At 38.5% G+C, this 18,323-nt stretch overlaps 2 protein-coding genes across 5 annotated transcripts; one reads left to right on the forward strand and one right to left on the reverse strand.

The window, feature by feature from the left end:
- Positions 1-50: 50 nt before the first annotated feature.
- Positions 51-15,609, reverse strand: fancd2 (FA complementation group D2). Of its 4 annotated transcripts, none has more exons than XM_077602296.1 (44): positions 15,392-15,609; positions 15,136-15,199; positions 14,258-14,392; positions 14,116-14,183; positions 13,933-14,039; positions 13,589-13,649; positions 13,459-13,511; positions 13,295-13,373; positions 13,064-13,188; positions 12,908-12,995; positions 12,539-12,643; positions 12,098-12,198; positions 11,905-12,016; positions 11,774-11,809; positions 10,980-11,126; positions 10,764-10,898; positions 10,553-10,684; positions 9,422-9,526; positions 9,242-9,351; positions 8,616-8,670; positions 8,394-8,513; positions 7,744-7,817; positions 7,538-7,681; positions 7,365-7,459; positions 7,160-7,275; positions 6,354-6,462; positions 6,189-6,287; positions 6,003-6,097; positions 5,461-5,619; positions 5,237-5,344; positions 4,746-4,874; positions 4,555-4,673; positions 4,360-4,470; positions 3,987-4,117; positions 3,815-3,914; positions 2,895-3,017; positions 2,722-2,815; positions 2,386-2,457; positions 2,243-2,281; positions 2,084-2,158; positions 1,898-1,972; positions 1,671-1,817; positions 1,494-1,589; positions 51-650 (listed from the first exon to the last, which is right to left on the reverse strand). In XM_077602296.1, exons 2-44 carry the CDS (start codon positions 15,197-15,199, stop codon positions 567-569), a joined length of 4,332 nt encoding a protein of 1,443 aa, XP_077458422.1. In that variant the 5' UTR covers positions 15,392-15,609; the 3' UTR covers positions 51-566. The 4 variants fall into 4 exon arrangements, with proteins under 4 accessions (XP_077458422.1, XP_077458419.1, XP_077458420.1 ...); XM_077602293.1 differs by having other exon boundaries at positions 5,237-5,350; XM_077602294.1 differs by having other exon boundaries at positions 5,237-5,347; positions 15,392-15,608.
- Positions 15,610-15,793: 184 nt separating this feature from the next.
- gpx1b (glutathione peroxidase 1b) lies at positions 15,794-17,887 on the forward strand. The gene is made up of 2 exons (XM_077602298.1): positions 15,794-16,335; positions 17,319-17,887. Exons 1-2 carry the CDS (start codon positions 16,120-16,122, stop codon positions 17,667-17,669), a joined length of 567 nt encoding a protein of 188 aa, XP_077458424.1. The 5' UTR covers positions 15,794-16,119; the 3' UTR covers positions 17,670-17,887.
- The last annotated feature ends 436 nt before the right edge of the window (positions 17,888-18,323 follow it).

The raw sequence follows: 18,323 nt of genomic DNA on the forward strand, positions 1-18,323 counted from the left end.
ACCAGTTTTAGATTGTTTTGATAGATATATATCAAACTAGCTCCAGACTATTTTGCAAAGGTTCAATTTTTTATTATGGACTGATGTACAGTTTGAGAGCAATGAATGAGTGCAGTGGTTCGGTCCAAAGTGGACCAACGACAACGCTCATCAGCCGGTTCCCGTCGCATCTGCGCTTTTGTCTCCGCTCAGACTCACGCGCTGTCGTTTTTACGATGCCCAAATGACGTCATTTTGATAATTTCATTAATGACAGTTGGAAACGTTTTTATTTAAAAGTCTAACCGTTGAACACTCTGGAATTTGATCTAAGTTTACGTGATAAGCAGTTCACAAAATAAATGAATACAATAGTACTACACAATTGTGAAAAATTTAACTATGGATCCATTTTTAAATACTGGTCCATACAATTTCTGCTGGTAGCATGGTAGGATAAATTCTGAGATCTACCTGTGCAAAGTTTGCATAAGTCCCTGCACATGTACTCTTGACTTTCTCCCACATTCCATGAAACATGTTTGATTTATTAAGAAACAAATGTCTTTGGAAATGTGCTGAATACATCATTCAGAGTCATCTGTTTGATCCTGATCTTCATTCTCCTCTCTGTTGCACTTCCTTTTTGTCCTGACATTGCTGTGTTGCTCCTAAAAGGAAACACAAAACTGAAATTCTGAACCTCTTAACAAAATGCAAGTCAGTAAGTAATATACACAGCAAATAACAGGTTCTCAGACTTGACAAAATAACATCTTATTGGTTCCAGGAGTGCATAATAAATTATATCAGATAAGATATGATAATATCATACCATGCACATTTGCCTCTTTTAACGCGTTTTCACACCTGCAATGTGATAAGGAACCACACCAAGAAACAACTATGGACTTCTTTTGGTGTGAATACGCCCTAACTTTCAATAGCCTGCTTTGTGTGCAAGCTTATTATGAACCTATAGTCCAACTTCACTCTTGCCAAACTTTTAAGCTACGTGCTGCTTACTCTGCACAGTGTGTTTGCGTAATGCACTTGCCTTTTTTAAGTAGTCAATTAAAAAGGCCTTAAATTCCTAAAAAGATTAGGTTGGTCTTGTGAAATGTTATTTTATGTTCATTAAACGCCACTTTCAAAGCATCAGCCGAAGAAGAGACAATTAACTGAAGAAATAGTTCACATTAATTCAAGTTATTCAACACTGGCACGTTGCCAGTTTGCTTTACTTAGTGCCAGTTAGTATTCCATGCTGGAAGTGAAAGCCGATTAGCATATCAATGAATTATAAATGCATGATTGCAGGCCATAAATAAGCAGGGCAGTGGCATAGTTAGCCTATCCACACATTCATCCATTATCCACGCTGCTTATCCTCACAAGGATCCTGAAATGGTGCAGTGAATCCCAGCCACGAATGGGCGAAAATAAAAAATAAAAATTCAATTTGAACTTTGTGTGTCACCTCGCCATCTTTTCATTTTGTAATGAATAAATACCTCTTCTTCCAACTGGACTTGCGGAGACAATTGCTCTTCCTGTTCTTCATCCTCTTCCTCACTTTCTTGTGACCTCTGCGAAAGAATCTCTTCACCCTGCAGCATACATGTACACACTGTCTGTCGCGCTCTTTTTGATCACTCCAGTACTCCAACACAAATCAGATAATGTGGTACCTTGAGGTTGCGATTTTTGAGGTTGCCCATCCAGAAGGCCCCCTGACAGTTGTTGAGGGTGAGCATGGCCTTCACTCTGTAGATGAACAGCTCAAGAGACTTCTTCACAGCGGGCACGTGGTTTGTCAAACTTGTGTCCTGGTGAATCTGAGTGTTGCGGAATGAGTTATTACGTTTTTTAAATGTTCCATTCTAATAAGATACAGTATGATATTTAAGGCATCCACCTTGGAGTGCCCACACATGTGATGGAGTTGCCTGGTGCTCAGCTGGAAGGTCTTCAACAGGTTCTGGACATCCTCCTAGAAAAGGAGACAATATCTGACTCAGTCATCGCAATTGCAAAACTTCATTTAGCATTTTTTTCTTCTAATTGTTTTCTAAATCTTAGCAAAATATGTTTTTATCCACACCTTGTGCCTCTTGAAACTGTAGTCAAGTAGCGGCATCCCCAACTTCAGGAAAGACTCCAAGAAAAGACGTCCATACTAATTATGAATTAAATATGGTTAATTCATTCAAATTCGAGTTTGTAACATTCAAAGACAACTCAGAATGAGGATTTAATTCACCTTAAGGCACACATTAAGGACAGGCCTCGTGTCAAACACCTGCACGACAAGGTTAATAGTCAATGAGTGAACAGACGAAGGTTGAGGTGGAATATAAAGTTTCTAATCAACTTAATTCAGCAGAAAACTAGAAGATGGCGTACCTTGACGAGATTGACCAGGATGTGAAAGTCCCGGACTGCCAGGTTCCAAGTCAGTAATTTCTCACTCTGGACCTGAAGGGCATGGATATGTCAAGATTATGTTTTGTAGAAGTTTGTATAATCACAAACTCACTGGCCACTCGATTAGGAACATTTTTAAAGCTTGGGATCCAATAAAAGAGCTTTTGCCAATGAAAAATTATGATTTTCAAGTCACTTTACTGTTGTGACTATCATATTTCTATGAAATAGAATTTTTGCAACAATTAATTAGGTGTAGTCAATGTGGCTGGTGGCTGTAAAAGAACATGTTTAGAAAGACATTAGGTGGCAAACCTCGCTGTTGTCATTGATTTTGCCTGGTGGAATCTTTCGAACGGATTTTTCCAACGCCGCCATCAAAACTTTATAGAACACTAGGAATGTCTGCCTTTGGGAAGAAAGTCGAAAATGCAACCTCAGATGGAACACAAAAGAAGGAGTTCGCGTGATAACAGTGATGTATTTACTTGCTTAGTGTCGGCCAGGAGGTGGAGCTTTCATCTTTTGTTGCCTCAACGATCTGAGAGAACCCTTCATTAGCTATTTCCTCCACTGCTTTCAGAACATCATCCACATGCTCTATGTAGATGCTGCAGAAAAAAGAGCAAGGCTTTAGCGCACGTGTCAAAGTGGCGGCCCGGGGGCCAAATCTGGCCCGCCGCATCATTTTGTGTGGCCCGGGAAAGTAAATCATGAGAGCCGACTTTCTGTTTTAGGATCAAATTAAAGTGAAGAGTATAGATGTATATTACATTTTCTGATTTTCCCCCTTTTAAATCAATAATTGTAATTTTTTTTATCATTTTTTTCTGTGTTTTTAGTTCAAAAATCATTTTGTAAAATCTAAAAATATATAAAAAAAGCTAAAATAAACATTGTTTTAGATCTATAAAAAACTGAATATTGAGGACTTTTAATCCAGTTCTTTTAATCCATTTATAGTAAAAAAATCTAAATATTATATCTAAAATGGTCCGGCCCACATGAAATCGAGTTGACATTAACGCGGCCCACAAACCAACCCGAGTCTGACACCCCTGCTTTAGAGGATACTGGCTTATATTTACAACAACCAGTAAACATTTACATATTTTTAAGTGTTAACTAAACTAACCCTTAAATGGTCAACCAGATAATTTTAGATTCCGCAAAGGGCAACCGAACAATGCAACGCCATTTCACCAATCTGGTGTCTTTAAGTATAATGGGCGTTCGGATTATTTATCGCAAGTTCAGGCTCAACACAGTAGTGAGAGAGAAAAAGAGCCCATTGGTCAAACAAAGTTACATTTAAATGATGCTAACATTCAATGCTCAGTTATGAAATGTATTGTTGAAAAAAAAGCAGTTTGAGCTAGTGTGTAAATTAAGATTAATATCATCATACCTAAGGAGTGCATGAAGTGCTTCATTGAATTTCGTCCCTCGTTGCTTCTCACCACTGACTGTCACCCACGGCTGCCTCAGGAGGTCCCGTGCAAGCGAAGCTAGGTTGAAAAAGTAACCAAAATAATGATCAAGGTCTGCTTGCGACGTTATAACTTATGGGTAGGACTGACCGATCTGTTCCCTGAATGAAGTCACTTTGCTTCCTTTCTCTGATACAGTCACCAACAACTGAGAGAGACACAAAGCTGTGGTCAGGTTCGGAATGGTGCTGCGGATGTTCACCAGGTAGTCAAAGCTGTGTCTGAGAACAAAAAACAATATTTTTCGAATAATTATGGCATTCATATCATTGATACATCACATTTTAACAGTTTAAAGTAGAAGAAAAACCGAATATGCCAGTGTTCGGCTTTCGGGTGTACAAACAGGCCAGAGGTAGTGGTGTAGTCTATGTGATATGCAAGTATAAGAAGTATACCGACTGGAAAGGTCAGTTATTTATGTACTCTAACTGTTTTATTCTGCAAATGTCTTCTTACTCACTTCACAAGCAAATCCAGGTTTAGGTCATCTTCGCCATCTTTTAGTCGTCCTGCAAAAACTCTTAAAGCTTTTTTCAATAAGCTCCGATAGCCCTGCTGACTGAATCCATTCCTGTAAATTCAATAATTATCCAAAAGACACATACTACTAATCTAAATTGCTTTCAGGTACAAAAACTATGAGATGCATGCTCACCAGCTGAAAATGGTGTTGAAAACCTGAAGGAGAAGATGGCAGCAAGAAGAAATTAAGTGGTGCTCTTGAACATCTGTCATGGGCCCATCCACAATACCATCGTTGTCAGACAGCAATGTCTAAAGATACGAAAGAAGAGATGAAATGAAATCAGGATGTTTCCTTTTTAATCCCAGCCTCTTTTTTTCTACCTGAAAATAGTGGTGACAGTTCTCCAAGTGAGAGCAGAGGGCAGGAAGCATCTGGACGCAGAAGATAGCTACCTCCTTGGAGCTTCTCTGTTGAAGGTGGGAGAAGCCAACGCTCTTGTCAGCCCTTACCTGTGACCAAATGACAAACAAATCTTGGTAATTAATGGCAGTGGCACAGTGCTTGCAAGAGCCGTGTTTTAGTTCTTCGTTTTAGTGCCACATTTCACAAACATCCATAGAAGGTTTATTGAATACAATTCATTGTACATAGTCTCAGTCCAAGGTTCTTGAGGAAGTTTAGTGGTCAGGACCTGAGAAGGGATTATCACAAAAGACAACTCCCAAAATAATTGAAAAAAAATATGAAAAAAAAGAAATTGTTGTGTGAGGTCAAATTAAAGAAAATAATTTTTGTAGTGTAGTCTGATTAGGTTGTCCAGATAATCACTAAATGCTGGAGTGTTTGTGCAGTTGTTTTGACAGTTGTATACCTTGAAGAAAGGTACTTTTTTGGCAGGACCGGCCGTCAGACAAAACTCTATTTTGCGAAGCATATCATCAAGCAGGAAAACCAGCTCTGCTGGACCCAATAGGACATCCTGCTGCTCCTCAAAGAGATTTAAAAAGCATAACACAGTAAATTTAAGTGCATTTAGACTTGGATATTTGATAGTGGAAGTGGTGTGGTCGTGCTGGAAAGAACTTCTTCTCTCACCATGTTTTCCGGCTCAGAATCAAGTGTTGAGCGGGCTCGTAAGCCACACTGCAGCACACTGAGCATCTCCATGTCAAGCTCCCTAAAAAATGGCCTGTAGGATGACAGATTGACTCCTTGTCGGACCTCCTTCTCTTTCTCTTTCTCTTTCTCTTGTTCCTTTTAGAATAGGTAGAGAGTCATTGTTAACCACCTATGTATAGTCTAAATGTGTGGAATAAAATGTTAGTGACACAAAGATGATTTTAAACTTTTATTGGTGGTGTGTTAATCATAAAAGCTATGTATTCCTAAACCTGATTCTATGGTATATGTTCTGCATTTAGAATGGTGACATTTACGAATCAAGTATTCAAAATGTGCAGACCTTTTCATGCTTCTTGCAACTTTTGATTTGTAGTTTTTTAGCCAATTAAAATCATGGGTGTCAAAACTATTTTTTTCCTCGGCCTAAATTCACCTCAATTTGCTTGCAATCAGCGATGTATTCAATATATGGAGTAAGAGTGACAACGGGAGTACAAGTTGAATTAATGTTTCACCTGTTGTGTTTCATCATCTTCAATCTTGTCCTCCACCGGAGGGCTGCCTTCAGGGGAATTCTTCCCGGGCGCCTTCCTCTTCTTTCCAGCTCTATCTTAAAACCACATTCAGAAAGACTCACTCAGTATGTTTTTCTCTTGTGAAGATCATTAGGTTTTCATAATGAAGCTGTAATACAAAACTACCTTTCTTTGTCTTATTCACAGGAGCAGCGCTGCTGGGTACAATCATGTCTGTACTCTCTCCATCAAAGTTAGCAACAGGTGGGACATAGCCAGGAGTTCCTGAAGAAAGAAAGTCATTTTAAAACTCAGCGAGGTCTTTAATGAGATAATTTGCACATTGCCCACCAGCCAAAGCTTTCTCCAAGAGGCTGTGAAGGTAAGTGATGTTCTGCAGACGGGTCATCACTTTTGTCTTCATCTCTTTGTCCTTGATTTTGCAGAAGGCATTTACTACCTACCAACAAACATAGGCCGATATTGTGACCCTTGTACAACTGAACACAATTAGCATTCATGCCAGGACATATGCTACAGGTTTGAGGACGGTAATTTTAAGGTCCTTGTATAGTGCACATATTTTTGTTTTTGTGATTGTCTACCTCAATTTTTGTGGGTCTACACACATGCACCCACAATAAACTTAATTATTTTTTTCATTGTCTTTTTTATAGGGAATGTATATTTTACACCAAAATAATATTGACTGGAAAATTAAAAGATGCATTCTGTTGTTTATGAAAAAAATCGGGTTTTGGCAGAAATCAAGATCAGGCTTTTAAAATAAATAAATAAATAAAAATCGGTGATCAGTAAAAACCTTATTCAGTCAACACGTTTAGATCAGTGAACACAACATATGGCAAAAAAAAATCATGTGACAGGCGCATTGCGTTCAAATTAGCAGTTCCATATGACTACATAATAAGATTATACTTATCAATCAAAACCTACCGTATTTTCACGACTATAAGGCGCACCGCATTATAAGGCGCACCCTCAATGAATGACACATTTTATTTTTTTCCATATATAAAGCACACCGGATTATAAGGCGCCCTGTCTATTTTGGAGAAAATGTAAGACTTTTAAGTGCGCCTTATAGTCGTGAAAATACGGTAATTGAGCATAATTCCTCGGCCATGTGCAGTTACCTCTCTGAACCAGTTGATGGTGTGGAAAAGCAGAGTGCAGATGAACTCCTTATCCACTTTGGACAGGCTGTCTATTTTTTCAACAACATCCATGTCTGTCAGAACGAGTGGGCAGCCTGGAATCCCAGAAACATGGACCAACAAAAAGGTTTTTAACAACCACACCAAAATAAATTCCGGAAAAAAAAAATCACCCTTCTCTCACCCAGTAAGGCATCAATCTCCTCCAAGTCTCCTTGGTTCTGTTTCTCCTCACAAAAACGCAGCAGGCGGAAAAATGGAGACAGACAAAGAGAACTCCTGCAGACAAAAGATTAGTTCAAATCACTCTTTTTAGTAAGATCTGTAAACTAGAAAGATGACTTTGAAGTAACTGACTTGTTATCCTTCTTGTCTCGACTATGCTGCTCTGTCCTGTTGTACATGTCTTTGGCCAGCAGGGGCATCAAGTTGATGCCAATGCCTCCTTGACTCTCGTCCTCATCCAGATCGTACATAAAACGGGCTGCAAAGGGGAAAGCCCTGAGAACAGAACAGAACACCATGAATACATGAGGTTTAATCATTAATTGTGTATTACTGACCCTGGTATTTCTGGACCCAGATCTACCACATAGTCACGCTGAAAGGCTTCTAAGACTCTCTTGCTGATCTTGTCCTGTGCATTAGGATGATAAAGATCACACAACAGACTCTAATGGCTAAATTTACTGTACACGGTCGATTGGTCGCCGGTCTTTTGGTCGCCCGGAAGGTAAGTGATAATTACCATTTAAATCGTTGCTCAAATTCCCTAAATACAAACTGTGAATTACTATTTAGTCATACTTAATGCCCTAGTAATTATTAGGCTAAAGAAAAGCTCCAAATTTCCCAGACTTTTATTGTTTTTTTGTTGGAGAACTTGTTAAGACCCTGACTGATGTAGCTTCTTAAAGGGACAACGCATGTACATACAAACTCTTATACACTCACACGTCAGTGAAACTGCTCATGGCCATTGTTGGCTTTTATTGATGCGTAGCCCATGTTGTTTTACCTTGTTTTTTCGCCGGTCTTTTGGTCGCCCGTTGTTGCGGTCGGGGCGACCAAAAGACCGGCGACCAAAAGACGGCGACCAAAAGACCGGCGACCAATCGACCGCACACGAAATTTACAGCACGCATCAGATTATTTTGTGTTCATGAGCAATTAGTAGGTCCTTCTAAAAAAGAATGAAAGAAAAGAGAACTACCAGCACTTGTGGTTCCAGGGTTGAAGTTTGAATCAGATTAGCCAGCTCGTCATAGTACAAAGCTGCAGCTTCAGGTGAGGTCTCACTACTGGATTGCACCAACTCCAAAAGGGCTGACAACTGCAACAAGATTAAAAAGAATGCCATATAGTAAAACATACAAAAGAAACGTTACATGAAGAAATCTGGATACAATAAATAATATATTATCTTCATTTGTACTTGTTTGAATGTCTCTGGTGGCAACGAAATGCTCTGAGCATCTTTGTCTTGAGGTCTTGTTGTGTAATGAGAAAGATAGAAGAAAAATAGAATTAAAACACATCTAAAATAATTTGGTGGAGAAAGTGTTGGAATAATGATTCAAACCTTTTAAATCATTATTAGTAATATTTAATTAAAAAAGGAAAAACATCTTTCAACAAACTCTGCGGCGAACTTGCAAGGAGATGCAATGTGACACCGTCTTAGCCCCCAGTGCATTCTGACGAGCGGCATACTCTTCGGTACATTTAGCGGCACATAACCAAAACATTCAAAGGTAATCTGATTTAAACAATTGCCATTGAAAGAAAAACACCTGCGTAAGAATTTGCAGTATAAGCATAATAATTTCTTTATAAGGTAAACTGCCGGTGTCCCAGACAAAACAATTTATGAGTCCTTCGTAGATCTCCCAGTAAACAGTCCTTGGAGGGTGAGGTGTTATGTCAACAAGCTGGAGCCAGCAGGGTGACCTCGAGTTTGTCCCAGTCTTATACAAAAGTAATTAAAATGCCTTATTACTTATTAAAAATGCTTACAACACATATAGAATATTCCATAATAATTCTAACAGAAAGTCTTACCTAAGTGCTCCCATGCTGCCAATGATCATAACGCCACCAATGATGCCAATTCGCTTGTACTTAGGTGCAATGCTTGAAAGCTGTTTGCGAATCACGATGTGCATGTCGTCCTAAAAGGAAGAACTGAATGAATATGAAAGAGTTGTCACCAAAATGAAGGTGAGTGAAATGAGGTAACACCTGAATATGTGAGGCTTGCTGCGGTCCAAAAGCGAGTCTGCTCAGCAGATGGAAAAGTCTCCGAATCTGCTGAGGTGTTAAATTGTCCATGTAGTCCAGAATTCCCTGAAAAAAAATGAGGTTAGATAAACACTACTGATAATTGTGACAAATCGACAGTATTTTACCCATTAGTGGGAAGACAAATCTCATTCATTTTAGGATACAGAAGCTTACCCATTGTTTTCATTCCCATAAAGGCTGTTTTAATGCATATTGTGAATCAAGAACTGAGCCAGCAAAATGTTTTAGGCTGTCATTTCTTAAACTTTTCACACCAAGTACCACTTAATACTTGGCTCATCAAGTGACACCATATGATCAATAGTTTATATGAGAGTAAATTAATAACACATTTTTAATTCACTGTATATATTACGCACAGTTTGAATAGTCTTTTGTCCACCAGGAGACAGAGCTCGCATACCACTAGAGCAGGGGTGTCAAACTCATTATTTTGTCACGGGCCACGTGGTAGTTTCGATTACATCCGGAGGACCGTTATGTCTTCCAACTAGGCTGCCAAAATTAATCGATTAATAAATTGACAGCTTTCTCGATCATGCTAATCAGTAGATCATTTTTGGACATTCAAATTAGTACAAATTGTTTGCAATTATTGATTTAAAATGAGGAAACACAGGAAATAATCTACAATCTTCATTTGGATTTCATCATAAAACCGAAAGTTGGCACTCATCATTTACTTTCTCGGGCCACACAAAATGATGTGGCGGGCCAGATTTGGCCCGCGGGCTGCCACTTTGACACCTGTGCACTAGAGGTACTAGTACCAGACTTAAAATTATCGGATGAAAACAGAACAGTATACAAAAAGAGAAATTAATTGCCATCATGTGAATGAACAATTAAATAAAGGTAATAATATTGGCAATATATATTTTATGAATAACTCATTTTTATTTGGGTATGGATGTCATTTGATGGTCTATGTGTCCATCATTGTTTGAGTGGAGGTCCCTACTATCCTTGGCAAAGAGCATCACTCTGCTTTACCTTCAACTTGACAACTACATCAATATTTTTCTATTTTACGATGTTTTGTAATGACAGATAAAACATTTGCCTGACCTTGACAAAAACAGCATAGGGCCCCATTTCTGTAGGCTTTTCAGTCACAAGGCTGCAGAGCATTTCAAGTGCCAAGTCAACCTCACCACCGACACCACTGCATACATGGGTCACCAGGGAGCCCACAACCTCCTTTAAAAGAGGGCATAGCATGGACAGTTATCATACATTCAATACTATAACATTTTTTTAACAAGTAGGATGTGAAAACCTGCTGGCAGTAAGTATCAAAAGAAGTGAAGGAATGCCGATACATGTGCCCACCATACGGGGCGACGCAGGGGTCTGGCGATCGCAACAAACTCTGTGCCAGAGCGAGGATGGACGAGAAATACCCCCGCAGGACCTAAACACAGAAAGAAACACACATCAAATGATGACAAAGCCAAAAACGCAGCCTAATTGGAAAATGACTGAATGCACTCGCCAGCTTGTTATCTTTGAAGGTTTTCTGCAGCAGAACCTCAGGGATCAGGCCAGTCCTCACTTTCACTTTTAGCAACTTCTCAGCGCTGCGCCGACTCTGATTTGCATTTGTGGAGTGCAAGATGAACAGCACTAGTAGATCTATTACCTAACACAGCAGCAAACATTTTATTGATATTGATACAGAAATGTGTATATATATATATATATATATATATATATATATATATATATATATATATATATATATATATATATATATATATATATATATATATATATATATATATATATATATATATATATATATATATATATATATATATATATATATATATATATATATATGTGTGTGTGTGTATATTATAATTTTGTTAAAACATGGTTTCACTATTTTAAGTATACTTCACAAAATTCTAAACTATATTCCTTATTGATGTAATAAGTGGAAACATTTGAGTCACTTTTAGCCATTTCTTGAATATATTGCAAGACAAGAACTAGTATGTGAAAATTTCTGTACCTTCAAAGATAATAGTAATCTCAGATTTCTTTAACATTAAGAATTTAATTATAACATGTTTATTATTTTGATAGTGTTTCTCTTACTACAACTGCAAATACTTTCTCTTATTCCTCTATCAATTCCTTTTTTCGAAAATCTGCATTCTTATCAATTGCGGATGTGAATGGCCAGCAAATAACTGATGATCATGCGCTAACCAGTTTTATTATAGAAGATTGGTGATCTTTGGTATATATAATGTCGAAGTGGGCTTAAAATGTGAAATGTACCTTGTGGTCCTCCACTTTGTCTACAGACTCAATTGCCTAAGGAAGAAGAAAAAAAAGTAAACACCAACAAAGCCATTGTTGTTACCTAAAACAGTAATCAGCCTAGGAGAAAAGATGTTATCATTGTGCACCTTGAGCCAGGCCTCAGAAATGGTTTTCTGGAAGCGCACAGCTGTTTTGATGGCTTCCACAATTAGGGCAATGACATCCTGGCTGCTCGTGGTCCCTGTAACCAAGTTGGACCTGATACATACAAAATCTTATTGTAATTAGGGTTTAACAACACATGTATTCATATACTTCATGCAAACGAGCGAGTAATACATTGCTGCTCCTTTAGTCTTCAGTCGGCTCTGGGACGCTTGCAGCACAGGAGGAAGAACACACTTCTCCAGTTCTAGTTTCTTACGAAGTTCCCGCACCACCTGCCAACATATATTGACCTTATAGTATAAAGTTCTAGGTCTTTTGTAGAGTACTACTACACAACCAAATGAACGCTCTCATAAAAGCCTTCAAGTCAACTAAATTCTCAGATTTTAATGAAATGGCATAGAGGTATTACCTTAACAATGAAAAGATTAGATTGCATGAATTGTACTTCATCCAAATTGTGCATTGAATGAATAAAGACATTTACTCAACGCTTGCATCTATATAAGATTATGCTTTGACCACGAGGTACATTCTAAAATCGATTTTTTGTAGTTGTTATTTATTCATTACCATATCAAATACAATATGTTCCATGTCTGGTGTTCTTACGTCATATGCATCAGAGGCTGAGATGGAATGCAGAATAAATTTGACGATCACTGGCAGGTCTTCCAGTTGCACTGCAGCCAAGGTGATCATAACAGCTCCACGAACCTAAAACATTAAAAAGGACCTCTTGATATTTATGCATTTTCAGGCAGCACGTTAAAGCCACAGTTAGATCCATCAAAAAATTTAAAATGATCATGAACTCTGAGTTTGATTAGTAAGTGTTTAAAAGAAAAATATTCAATCAAAAGGAAAATCACAATACCGTAATGTCAAATGCCTTACTTTTTTTTTACCCTACCCTTCCCTAGTAGTAGAATGTATTGTTTCACTACTGTATACAAATAAATATTGCTTTTGAGTCGGTACCTCGGTAAGTAATGATGAGCTGAGGTTCAAACTTGAGAGGGCATCCAAGATAGGCACAGTTAACTGAGTGTTTTCCTTCAGCAAAGAGCTGCGAACATGTATGAAATTGTCAGCAAATCTTCACATATTAGGATTCTGATAGGCAACTGCAAATACTTCAACTCTCTGGCTATGTCATTGTGCTGGGAATCCTCCAGTATTTCCGGTAGACTGGTGATAATATCACACTGGACGTCCAACGGTGCCACTGACAGCAGCTCCATGAGCTTAGCTGCCAACTCCTGAATTAAAAACAGTTTGTCTTAAAATGGCTGATGATAAAAAGAGCATATAAAATCCCTAGCGTGTAACTAGTACACTAGCAGAAACTGTGAAAGAAATGACTACCTTGCTTTCAACCACTCTGTCAAGCCACTTTAGCTGATTGATGATAATGCGCGGAATACTGAGCCCAGCATCATCAACACTAGTTCATAGAACAAGGCACTGTCACAATTACTGCACTTCACTCAAAACAAAGGTATAACATAATAATTAACATCCAGACTGACCTGTTGAGCATATGTTCAGGTAATTTCTCAAGCAATGTGTTTATGATAGAAGTCTAGATGAAGGAGAGGCAGAAAAATTAGTCAAGCGTGTATGAAGTAGTGACTCAGCTTTTTGGGGGGCTACTAGTACCTGAAGCATCTCAATACCAAGCAGCATGCGGACCAAGCTTTCCTGGAAGGAGCTGACACAGCTATAAGACAAGAATATGTGCATGTTACATAAATATCTAGGAATGTATTGAAAACTGTAGTGAGGTAGGGGGGTTTTCTAGCTGAGGCTTTTTGCTTTCAATTGTGTCTGACGCTTAAAGAGGACTTCGATTTTGCCAGTAATGATAATGAGAGAAAAAAAATCACGAAACATAGTAAGTAAACCAAACAGAAACGGTTCAATACACCCATGTGAACTATTGCAATCCTACTAGAAATGTACTAATATGTTATTATACAATATAGGTCTGATTTGACAGTCACCTGGAGTCACCATCAGTCGGTCTTGGAACACATGGGAGGAGGCAATTTCTAAACCTGTCTGCATCCTCTATATGAGACTCCAGTCCAGTGATGAATTCCTGCACAATCTGTAAAATGACATATCTTTCAGCGATCTTTTTTTGTTTATTAATTTCATACATAAAGTACGTATTGTATACTCACACCAGGGTATCTGGGACTCTTCTGGATATTTTGCTTTATCCTTTTTTGAAACACCACCTGGTCAACAGCTGGGGAGACCAACAAAGGCACTTACAAATGAATGGTCTCTTATATTTTAGTAACCAGATATTGTAAAATTTACCAATCTCGTTGGGCGCGCTGCCTTGAGTCAATGTGACGCCCGCCTCTCGCATAAACATATTAAATACGCTTTCAATAGTCTCTTGTGGAGCAGACCCCTTAGGTTGGCGGGCAGGGGGGCGGCTCTTCTTTGCTTCTGTGTGCAAACAAAACAGATATACTCTGTTCAGTAAAATAAATGATAGTAGGATATGATAGTCCTACTCTCATCAACAGGAATAACCATCACGTTAGTCATCTTCAAAGTACTTATATTTGGAAAAAAACAAATCATATTTTGATTAGGTGTGGCCCGGCGGCTGAGTGGTTAGCGCGTCGGCCTCACACTTCTGGGTTCAAATCCAGGTCGGTCCACCTGTATGGAGTTTGCATGTTCTCCCCGGGCCTGCGTGGGTTTCCTCCAGGTATTTCAGTTCCCTCCCACATTCCAAACACATGCATGGTAGGCTGGTTGGACACTCTAAATTGCCCCCAGGTATGAGTGTGAGCAAGGAAGGTTGTCTGTCTCCTTGTGCGCTAATGTCAACTGGCCACCGATTCAGGGTGTCCCCCGCCTCTGGCCCAAAAGTCAGCTGGGATAGGCTCCAGCACCCCCCTTATGAAACATAACTCAAACAAAGATCCAAACGATGGGCGGCGAGCTAGAACTCATCTTTTCGAATGGAATCTGGCTTGACCGTAATTAATAATGGACCTATTTTCTTTTCTTTCCTCCACATATAAACTTTGGATAAATTCACCATTATCCTTTTGTGCAGTTTTGAGTGGGTCCAGATTGCACAGGGAATGTTATCGTTAGTGGGTAAACTGAGATGATATCGTATTTTTTGTCATGGGGATTTTCAAAGTATGTAGCTGTAGTAATAGTGTATAACTTACTCGAAGTTGAGGAGGCGTTTTTCTCTCCTTTAACAGGAGAGGAGCCTCGCTTTTTCCGCATCATCTGGTACACAGACAAAAATATATGCCACATTGAACACGAGTTTGCATCATGTTATTTCAACGACTAATTTACGGCAAATGCGATGGAGCTAGTGTTAGCTTGTCATCAACAGTAAGACGTAACGTAGCTATTATTTCACAGTTTCCATAAAATAACACCACAGTTGCCTTTATAAATGACGGGAAGTGTTACCTTGTTGATCGCTGGCTAATCAAAGAATAGACGATTTTACCACTGCATCTACACTACTTGAAAAATGTACTTCGCGCCAATGTTCAGCACGTCAGCTGTTGAGCTAAGGGACTGTCTGCATTTGCACAGCGGAAAGGTCAATAAAACACTATTTTTTTTTAATATTAAAACACCACGAGTTTTCTTTTTCCCCAAAAATATAATTTGAGTACTATATACTGAAAACATTTATCATTCATAAACACCCTGTCATTCCAGATACAATTGTGTAGACTGAGAAATCAGTTTTTGTAAAACCTTAAAACCATACTTGCAGACGGTTTCTGTCTGAAGTGAGTAGCTTACATTAATTTACAACGTGCTCTTGGCTGGGCGGCAGAACACTGACATTATGGAACATCGGCACGCATTGCATTTATAAACAAACAACCCACACAAACATCGGAGACCTACAGTATCAAAGATTGAATTAAACTAGGTAAATTATCGTAATTGTAAAGGTGTTGTCTGAACGTAAAACTTCCCACAAGTCGCTGGTGTTGAATCCGATTTAAAAATGTAAAGGCTAAAGTGGCTTCCACGTTGGTCGTACTGGCTGGGAAGTAACTCTCTTGACAGGTGCTGGACAATCGATCTTTGGCACACCTCAAGGTTTCCTCCAATCCTTGGAAAGGAGTTCATTCATTGCATACACGGGCTTTAGAGGAAGTAAACTTTCGAGCTCAACAATGGCAAAGCGATTCTACGATTTTGCGGCTAAATTGTTAACAGGGGAAACTTTGCAATTGTCCTCGCTCCAAGGTAAAGTTGTCCTTATTGAGAACGTCGCGTCTCTCTGAGGTACAACCACCAGGGATTACACCCAGATGAACGAGCTCCACGAGCGATATGCCGAAAAGGGGCTTGTTATCCTGGGTGTACCCTGCAACCAGTTCGGCCACCAGGTGAGCACAACTAACTATGACTACTTTTATTTTTTTCCTTTTTCGCCCTTCTATCATTCTCACTCTTTGCCTAAGTTTATCAGTAACGGTCTAAACATACGAGATAAATTGGATAATATTCTGATATTTAGATGCACAATACCTAAAACGTTCTTTAAAACTAAATCTTAAATTCTCGCAAGGTTTTGTAAAGACCACATAATATACTACTTTTGATGAACTTTTATACAGTTGTTCTCTAAATAAACAAATGATTAAAATCCACCAACCACAAATCTCTCAGCAAACTTTAATATAAAAATGATGGAGTCTTAATATACTCACAAAGTTAACCTGTTTAAAAATTATAAATTAATAAAATGGTAATCAAAACCAAAATTAAATAAAATGCATACATTAAGAAATACACTGATTATGGCCCACAAGAACATTTTAAAGTTGTGTATATATTTTTTTGTATTTCACAGTTTAACTCTAGTTCTCATTGAGAACAATAGACTAACAGTTTAGTACTTAAACTGGAAGGACTGGTTGTGAATGGCCATCTTTCAATGCCATTGTTGTGGTAAATAGATAGATACCCACATGTTGCACTTGAAAAGCATTAAATTGTGCGCATGCATAAATAAATGACAATATACTTGTAAATAGAAGATTTGGGTCAAAGCAAGTTAAATTGGATTATATTTCCCTCACGCACGTCTGATGATCACTGCAAACATCTTGGAATGAGGAAATTGCTCAACAATTTACTATCCTTACCTAAACGTATAACAAAAGAGCCCCTTCTGGACGTAGTTAATGATTAAACTGACATGAACAATGGCATTGTTGGTGAGTCAGTGATTTTTTTTTCTTAGCTTGGTAACTTGTTATTTGACAAACAAGACAGCAGAACCTTAACAAAGCATTCCCACAAACTAACATCATTACTACTGACGTTATCATTACTGTGTTAATCCAATGTTGTCATTTTTGTGCAGGAGAACTGCAAAAATGATGAAATCCTCCGGTCATTGAAGTACATCCGACCTGGAAATGGCTTCGAACCCAAGTTTCAGCTCCTTGAGAAGGTCGACGTGAACGGAAAGGATGCCCATCCACTGTTCGTGTTCTTGCGGGAAAGTCTGCCGGTCCCAAGCGACAACCCTACCTCTCTAATGAGCGACCCTAAATTCATCATCTGGAGCCCAGTGTGCAGGAATGACATCTCCTGGAACTTTGAAAAGTTCCTCATCGGGTCAGACGGTGTGCCCTTCAAGCGCTACAGCTGCAGGTTCCTGACAAGTGACATTGAGGGAGACATCAAAAAGCTCTTGAGCCAAGCAAACTAAGAAAAGCTTCTCAGTCTGTCAGAACCACCTGTGCTCTCATGTCGACATGTATGCTGTTTTCTGATCTTTTACTCAATGACGGTTACCTCTGAAACCAAGCAACTTGTGAGGAGGTAACATGATGCACCGTAAAGAAACAGAACACGTCAGCTACGTTAAACACGTAAAGCACAGCTGTGGTTAAAAATGACAAATAAAAGTTTGTTCTTCCTCAATGACTAACGACTTGTAAAATTGTTTTGTCCTAATGTCATTTTGAGTTCCTTTAGTCCATTACGCAACACCTATTATTGCACCACCTTAGGTGAAACTTCCTTTGCAAGATTTCAAAAGCACAACTGGAACAAATGACATTGCCATTTTATTAGCACAGCAAAAACATCACAGAACTAGTCATTTTATAACCCAAGCTAAGTAACAGATTTTAATTTGAAAAACAATTTTCCCATAAACTAAACTAGCAAACTGAACAGGAAATGTTTCAATTTTAATTTGAAAAACAATTTTCCCATAAGTTAAACTAGCAAACTGAACAGGAAATGTTTCAATTTTTGAACATTCTTGATCCCTATCTACACCATCAGCTCATTAACCAAGCAAACTAACTAGTTAATTATTTAACAAGAGATGTCAGTAAACTATCAACTTTCTGTG

This window comes from Stigmatopora argus, chromosome 6, assembly GCF_051989625.1.
Source record: "Stigmatopora argus isolate UIUO_Sarg chromosome 6, RoL_Sarg_1.0, whole genome shotgun sequence".
NCBI classification, from domain to species: domain Eukaryota; kingdom Metazoa; phylum Chordata; class Actinopteri; order Syngnathiformes; family Syngnathidae; genus Stigmatopora; species Stigmatopora argus.